Below are 9,065 nucleotides of genomic sequence, written 5' to 3' on the forward strand. Positions count from 1 at the left end.
GGCTGTCAGCCAATTACAAACAGAAGCCGCACATGTGGCTAATTGTTTTACCCAAGCGATGAGGACTGTTACCGATGCAGAACACTTCCAGATAAAATGTAATTCTTAGTGTTTCTTTGATAGCAATAAATTAAAAGACCGACAGCAGATGATGTTACTGCAGTAAAGGGAAAAACAATGTTGCTGTTTAGGCATGCCATTCATTAGAAGCACATTAAAAGGCTTTTAATGATTTTGTTTTCAACTCAACTCCGAGTATATTCCATTAACGGGGAAAATGTGACTGCACTGTCTTTCCTGATGAATAAAGCATGTTGCCCGAGTGACCGACTAATGCAAATATGAGATCAGGGTGGCTTGAAGGTTACAAACAGCACTGGGAGAAAATGTCAGAGAAAATATTACTGAGCACAACAGCTAATTATAACCCAGATCCAATGAGATAAGGAAACAATAAAAAGGTTACGGTCATCTGTGCAATATGCGCATCCAGGGATTGTGAGAAAGGGGGAGTGCGCAGATGGAGATTTGGTGCACAGCTGTAAAGGTGATTGAAGCTGTACAAATGTGGGTATTCTGGTACATACGGACAAATATATCAATACATATACAATACTTTTTATTAAATGCATGAATGTCAGATTAGCAGACAAAAACACGCGAGAGAAAGATTGACTCAGTATGGCTCAGGGTGGCGCCTACCAACTACTACCGAGAAATAAGTGTTGAGATCTGACACATAGATTTAAAGCTACACTCAGAGGAAAAAAGGCATAAATTTACAAGCATGTGAAGTTAGCAGGCAGGGAGCCAAGCTGAGAGATCAAGATACTCCACAGGATTCTGACAGGATGCAGTGTGAGGATATCTTACCACCTGATGATGCAAGCAACAATAAAGCTTTGAGATATTTCTACCACGTTTTGAATTTAGCGGTAAGATGTATGGAATTTTGTTCATTCAAACTTCCTTTAATTTGAAATCTCTTTTAAAGTTTGAGGGTTTTCCAAAAAACTGAAAAGTGTTCACGTATTTATCTGTTAATGTAAAAATATGAAATGAAAGCAGCATACGGATCGGTCATTGAACCTTGAATATCTTGCTTTGTTTTTCTTTACCAGTTTGAAAAATAAACCTCCAGCAACAGAAACATTTTTATAAAATTACGCTAAAACTAAATGTGGATGGAAAGGGGTTAGAATTCATTAAATCAATCAAGATGCTAAAAATCAATTTTTGCTCTTCACGTTTTTGTTTAGGCAGTATAGGCTTGCATAATTTGGGTTTTGGAGATCAGGTGGGTCCTCATGTCGTGTTTGGAGGAGTGAGTTCAACAAAATTAGAAATGTATGAAATGTATGTTCAAAACAATGCATGTTTTGTGTAGTTTTCTAATTAATATACTCATTTAAACTCTGTCATTCTATGTCTTTGATTGGTTCACCCATATGAGAACAAATACTACAAAGTGATTACAGCTTTTTTTAAATAAAAAAATTTAGGTTTTTTTGTAGGAATTTAATTTTGTTTCTTTTCTTTGTGAATTTTGATCTATGAACCACTCTTAATTGCAATAAAGAAGAGACATGGAATTATTGCTGCTTTTAAAATAAGGAAAATACCACCTCTACATAATCAGCATTTCTTTCAGCTTGTTCAGTAGGACTTCTGTTTTAGGTTCAAGTTCATGAATCAAACCACAAATAACATTCAGGTTTAAAGAAGCTAATAAAATGAGCCACATAACCACTCAATTTCTTTTATATGAAGTCAATCATTTCTGGCTAAAGGGCTGTGTTTATCCTTTTTCTGCAAGGGAGCTATACATGTTATATTGATACTTACATTCTCACTATTGGCTCCCGCTTGATAAATAATTAATCAATACTCTGGTGTTCTTCCCATCTTAAGCCACATGCTCTTTAAATTGTTCACACTGTGGCTCTGTTATTCTGGTAGATATTCAGAGATGATTGTTCCGAAGATAATTTAATATAACGCAACATGGGGGTGCGGAGGAATAAAGTTAATGATCTAGAGATAAAGTAGGCCAGCTGCTTCACTGTTTACTTCCCAACCATTTATGCTCTGTAGTCAGTTATATAACAGCAAGAAATCTAACAGTTATAAACTAAGCTGAATGCCCCAGTCACAGCTTATAGATGACTCCAATTTTCAAGCAGTTAAGGTCACTTGAGGCTACTTTAGATTTACATATGACTTTAAAATATAAAAAATTATAATTTTGGTTCCAAACAAATACAGAAAAAATTTATTCTTGCTGTCGTCTCCAGTTGTCTAGATTATTTTAATGCTCCTAGTATCTATTTTAAGGTTTCAGCTTATTCAAAGTTATCCTAAACAGTTGAACTAGGAATTCAGAGCATATTAATCTGTTTGTAACTGTGTTGTCTTTTTTTTACTCTTAGCAATAATATATATGTTTTTGCCTTTTGAAGATTTCCTACAAGTTTGTACAACTATTTAACATATATTATGGTATTTTTGTGGCATTATGGTTGACTAATTAATGTTCCTTTTCATGTATGTATTTTTTTTCTGCACAGTACTTTAAGCTGCATGCATTTGTATGAGAGGCGCTTCAGTACTAAAGAATCCCTTATTTCCTACCTATATACTGGCATGCTTATTTCAAGTGCATTCATGGCACTTGAAAAATATTGTCCTACCAAATAGCACTTTCAAGCAGTCCTTTGATAGCAATGTGACACACACAGATGACAGTGATGATTTCATCTGCTGTAGGCCAGATGATGGTTTCTCTGCTTTTCTTTTTTATATACAATTCTGTTACATTGAATCATTTCACAGAAAAACAACGCTTTCTGGCTGATTAACGATGCTGTTATGAGTGGATTATTGAATAGCGCATTCCTAAAACGTGATTCTGATTAGGGCTACACAATGTATTGAATCTCAGTCACCATAGCTATATCACTGTTTGCAGTATTACAAGTGCAAAACACTACTCTCATGCAGAATTGATGGACACATTCTTAGTATAGGTCATTTATGTCTTGCATGCAGATAACAGATTTGGACATTTGCATGGGCTCTCATTCCCCTGCTCTTAGCAGAGTCAGTCTAACACTTGAACGATAGTCAACTAAAAGTTGCAGAAGTAAAGTTGATAAATACTTGTGACTTAGACTTGGAAAACATTACTTGGGAACACCTTTAGGAGGGAGAGTAATTGATATACTGGGATGTCAGAAAACAATGAAGTATGAAGAGTAAATATCATCATTATTATCTTAATTAAGCAATATTAATACAGTTAAATCTTCTGTCCAACCTTAATTTCAGGATTAGCGTGCTTTTAGGAAGATGAAACAATTATGAGGTTCGGTGAGTCATGAGAAATTATTACAATAGCAATTTCTAAAACACTTCCATAAGTAAGCAGTCACTGACTGGAACTTTTCATCATGAGATCATTTTAGTGATTTTCTGCCTTTTTGTTCCGACTTCTTATCCCTAGCAGATGGAAGGGAGATATAAATGATAATGCTTCTTTCTCCCTTATCAACACTGCTTAAAATGCCATAAAACCTCCTTTATCTCAGCCTAATCTACTCTCTGAGGCAGACGAGCACTTGAAAGAGCTTCATTTCTTCAGCGCGCTGAGCAGATTGGAGCTGCATCCATCACAGAGCTGAGTGTGTGTTTCTGACAGTTTTTGTTCCCAGTCCTCCGAGCGAGCGAACATGTTATGAACCAGTAGCTTCTATGATTCCAGCGGGGCCCTTTGTGGGTCCCTGTGTGGTATGCTTTGCAAATACTCAATACACTCTCCAGCCTTTTGAATTAGGGGCCCCCACATAGAGAGAGAAAGTGACTGTCATAGCGAACAAAGGGATGGAGGAGAAAATTTGAAAGGGAGTAGAGAGACAGCCTTGACATTTAATCTGTACAAATATTCTCCCCAGCAGGCAATAACCACAGTCTTTTAATCTATTCTCTGAGCAATAACCACTGTCATTTCACCCAGCCACGGGGTGGTTTGGTCTTACGACTGACCGGTCAATAAATCCATCTACTTTTGAAGTCCCCTGATATGAAACAAAACCCTACTCAGAAATCACAACTTTGAAGTTCAAGGAGAGACAAATGTGCCATAAATGATATTTCTGGTTGCGCTGATTTTGGAGAATCGGCAGCTAAGGCACAAATAAATATAACATAGAAGCACATGTTCGAAACTCAAGCATGGATCAGTCAGTTTTTCCACCAAAACAAGGAGCTGAATGCGTTAATAGTCTCATTTAGAATTAGCTCAAATAAATTACCCATGACAAGTTCTGCAAAATTCACAAATTAGTCAACCCCCCCCCCCCCCCCCCCCCCAAAAAAAAAAAAACAATCACGCAAATCAGGCTTCAGCTCCGAGCTTTACACGGAAATTTGCAGATTGTGTACAACCGGACAGCAGTCAAGTTCAGGGTTACACTCCGTGCAAAACACGCTTATTACAGTTTCCAGCGTGCATTACGCGGGTAGCAAAAGGTGATCACATCCGACCAAAAACACCCTGTTCCAATGCGGTGTGTGGCTTACCGATTAAAGCATTTAGAAGGATTCCCAAAGAGCACGAAACAAGGCATTGGCGCCGTGTGGATGCCATTTAAACACAGAAAACACTCCGGCACTCGTGAAAATATACAGCGTTGAATGGTGGCGAAGCAGCGGGTTTAAAAAACAAAAACAAAATTAAAATGCAAATCAAACATCCAGTCTACGACATATTCCAATCAACCAATCTGCTGCTCAGCGGCTCACTGGGATCCAAGACGCTCTCGCCATTTTAAGCATCTATGAAGAGTCTGTCAGCATCCCACAGCCTGTTTCCTCCTCACACACTCTGCTGTATCCTACACGCTGCCTCTGTGCTGGCTGTGTGTGTGTTTTTTCTTCTTTCTGCTCTCTCTCTTTCTCTCTTCCACTCTCTCTCCCTCTCCCTCTCTCCCTCTCTCTCTTTACCTCTTTCTCTCTCTCTCTCTGATACACACACACACACACACACACGCACACACACACACACACACACACACACTGAATCTGTATCTGCTCACGGAACAAAAGAGCCGACTGCTGAATGTTTCGCTCTCAACGCTTGAGAAATCTGCAGAAACAGCGTGATTTCTTAATCTCGGAGAGCCCACTGCGAATAAAGGGCCTGCGTTACTGCTGCGGGGTCGTATTTACAGAGGCAAACGGTGAAAATAATGAGGATGAGCATGTTTTAAAAAAAAGAAAATTAAAGTGACATCACTGTCCGCACACACATCCTTGCTTCAGACAGCACAAAAGGTAAACCAACAAACTGTAACAGATTATTTATTTATTGAATAAATAAATAAATAAATAGCATTTATTTGTAACATTTGTTCAGCTTCGATCTAAAGTGTGCAGACGTAAAATAAAATGTATCAGACGCTTGCATATTGTATTTAAAGCTGACGGTTCAGCACATGTGAACCTGACATGATAAATAGACCGGGAGGACCTCTGGCACTCCGCTGTAACAAAGCAGCGGTCGTTCAGCTGCACTCTACTACCACCTACTGGAGAGAGGACGCATCTCAGGTCTTAATTGGAAAGGGCAATGGCTTCATGTTATGTAATACAATACGCATCACACACTAACGTAGCCTACAGTGTTCACGTCATGCAGTCACATCTCGTCCATGTGCTGTCTATGGCGGCAACTCTATTGAATCTTTAATCGCCATGGTTTACGTCTGATATATTTACATCTATGTCTCGCCCAGGACTTTCTTTTGATTAAATGTTATCCAATGTTTTAGACAGACTGCAGATTCAACAGTAAAATTAAAATAATAAAAGAAAAACACACCTAAATCTGACTTATCAAAATGTTGTTAGATTTAAAAATTAGACATGCAGAAGTAAGATGTTTTCACAACCAAAAGTTCATGTGATGACATGATTTTGTTGTTAGATGTTTCTGCAATTTACTGAAACACAACTGAAACGTGTCATTAGTTTGAAAGACATTTTCAGAAAATGCATCTGATTTAAGTAATAAATAAATAAATAAATATATATATATATATATATATATATATATATATATATATATATATATATATATATATATATATATATATATATATATATATATATATATATATATATATATATATATATATATATATATGTAAACTGTTATTTACTATAAATATATTTAATGTTCTGTAGGTCACTTTAATATGTTGGATATCAACTTTATCCTAACTTATGTTCAACTTAAGTTAGGATAAAGTTTGGTGTCGATCACTAAGTTTGTCACATGTTTTCACTTATCCAATATTTCAATGTTATGATCTTAAAGGCATTTTATTTTTGGTTTTGACTTCTGAAAGCATTTTATCCCTTTTATAGTAAACAAATTATGTGTAAATTGTGCTTAGATTGCTTGTGTAGAACATTTTGATCCTCCTCTTTATTCATGACAGCATCCTTGGGTAATTCTTTTAGGTAGGTTAACTTTCCTAAAACAAACCTGCAGAACTGGTCATTTAGATTGAAATTTCTTAGCCATATATCTACCCTACCTTTATTGCAACATTTTTTTCTTATTAGATTGAAAGAGTGATTTCAGACAGACTTTTTCCAAAGCTTTCCCTATGCTAACCAGACTAAAATGAAGTTGGCTGTCGGTGAAGATACGGTGAGAATGCCTTCTTATTATGAGGTAAGCTCTTTCAATTCTAAACTTATATTAAAAACCTATGGGATAGTTACAGAAGCACTTTGTATGAGCTGTTGTGTAGATGAGAGAATTAAAAGCTTAACCACAAAAATTTTCCTAGCCAGTCCTTATGTTTTTGCTTTAATGGCATGGTCACCTTGACCTATAAAATGTGACATTTTCCATGTTTTTTCTCCACCTTATTGAACTATAGACATTTACTATATGTGATGACCCACCAGAAAAAGCCCTCCAGAATGAACCATCTAACCCTATGTGAAATAATTAAGAAGGGACCCACCTCAATTACAAGACAGTGTTGCTTACACACAGATAATTAGTTTTACCAGTGATGCCTTAGGGTATCTAGCGTTTCACTTTGCAGGGGTCTTTTATGCATAATGAGTCATTTACATGTGGTGTTCATCAATAATTTAAACAGATTTAAAGGGAAGGGCCTTGCATTTCTATTTTTGCCTTCTTTGCACCTTTAGTTGTGTTCCTATACTAATTGCAGTAAAAACTACAGAGTAACAGCAGGATGTCACATGCTTTTTGCGAACATATTATTATTCCGGAGGTTAGGGATTTGTGGCCTCCATTAAGGTATTTTTCTCTTATCAGCTATAAACAGCAGCTGGAATTTGCATATCAACACACAATGGACATCATAGTGTTTCTTTAAGCTGGTGACCGAGTCCATTAAGAAATGAACACAGATCAAAATGAACACAGTGGTTTTTAAGCAGTGATGTGTAAACCCTCTCTTCTGAACTTTTTGTGATGCTAGAGGACATTTAGAATGTGCTGAGAATGTAAATGGTCTGTTTTTCTGTTAGAACGATTGTTAACAGAGACAACCATTTAAAACATTGAATGACAAACGCAATTATTTTTTCATAATTTTACGGTTTAGATTCATCTAGAGCAGGAATCCTCAAATCCAGGCCTTGAGGGTCGTTGTCCTGCAGGTTTTACACGTGTCTCTGCTTCAACACACTTTAGTCAAATAACAATGAAATGCAGTTTTTTCAGTCGAGCCATTGAGAGCTGCCATCCTTCTAGATATATTCCTTCTTCAACGCTCCTGAATCAGATGAACTGAGTGTTATCAGGCCTCTGTGGAGTGGACTGCTGATGAGGGACTTCAGCCAGCTGATTCTGGTGTGATGGGGAAGATGTTTTCAAGGACTGCAACAATTCTGTTACAGTGGCAGAATTGTGCCACTGTATCCCTGTAAGTTATTGCAGAACCTCAAGTGTTAAAGGAAGATTCGGCCCAGAGCATTTAGAGTTCATAAAATAAACATCAGATAAAATACTGTAGCAATAATTAGAATCGCAGCATAAAGCCAAACATGCTACAATTAAATGAACCAAAATGTCCCCAAAGCATCGGGGCCACCGGGGGATTCCAGGTAGATTCCAGGTAGATTCCAGGTAGATTCCAGAGATGCGCAACAGCTTTTCATGCAGGGCCGGCACAAGGTAATATGGGGCCTTAGACAGAACCCCTGACCCCCACTCACGAAACCCTTCTTAATAAGTACCTCAGCATCACTAACATGTTTAAATATAGATAAGGTGAAGTCTGTGAGAAGGAGACCAGGTTTATTGGCCGAGTTTAAAATCAGTCACTGATTATTGGTTGTTTGCTGTGATGTATTTGTGAACAAACCTAAACACAAAGATTACATCATATTGTAGCCATGGTAACACAACAATCAAACTATCAAGATGATTCTTTAAACTTTTACAAAGTAAACTTCCTAATTAAATCCTAAATGTAAATTTTTTTTTCTCAGCTGAATGCATTAAATAAAATTTAATAACATTGTCATTCTCTATAAATGAATGCTACAGGTTTAGATCTATGGTCTGTGTTACAATTAGACCATTTCTAGGGGCCCCTGAATGTCTGGAGGCCCCTGAATGGCCCCTACCAGCAGCTACTGAGTTTTCTTTGCCTTGATATCCCAGTCTTACAATTCTAGATCTCAGAGGTTTAACATCAAACAATTAGCCTATATAGAGTTAACCCCTTTGAGCTTTTTTATCTATAAATCAGTCTGCAGCCAGGTTGTTCTAGAGGTTAAATATATATTATTAGGGCTTAATTAGTAAAATGGCAGCAAATTTGCTTATTTTATAACTTCATAACCAGAGACCTTCTCTCCTATGGTCTGTTTAACAGCTACAGTCTCAGATCAACTCAGACCTCCAGGACTGTCAGCAGCAGAAACAGCAACATTATGCCCGTTGGGGGAAATATACCACATTTGCTTTGCATTGTCCCCACATGATATAGCAGGATCCAATTAAATTCTTG

At 37.1% G+C, this 9,065-nt stretch overlaps 1 protein-coding gene across 1 annotated transcript in view; it reads right to left on the reverse strand.

The window, feature by feature from the left end:
* Positions 1-4,892, reverse strand: part of igdcc3 (immunoglobulin superfamily DCC subclass member 3) — a 67,188-nt gene extending 62,296 nt beyond the window's left edge. The window contains exon 1 of the mRNA XM_023332934.1: positions 4,579-4,892. Within this exon, the coding sequence (XP_023188702.1) occupies positions 4,579-4,645 (67 nt within the window). The 5' untranslated portion in view covers positions 4,646-4,892. The remainder of the gene's footprint in view (positions 1-4,578) is intronic.
* Positions 4,893-9,065: the final 4,173 nt, after the last annotated feature.

Source organism: Xiphophorus maculatus, chromosome 4 (assembly GCF_002775205.1).
Source record: "Xiphophorus maculatus strain JP 163 A chromosome 4, X_maculatus-5.0-male, whole genome shotgun sequence".
Taxonomy (NCBI): Eukaryota; Metazoa; Chordata; class Actinopteri; order Cyprinodontiformes; family Poeciliidae; genus Xiphophorus; species Xiphophorus maculatus.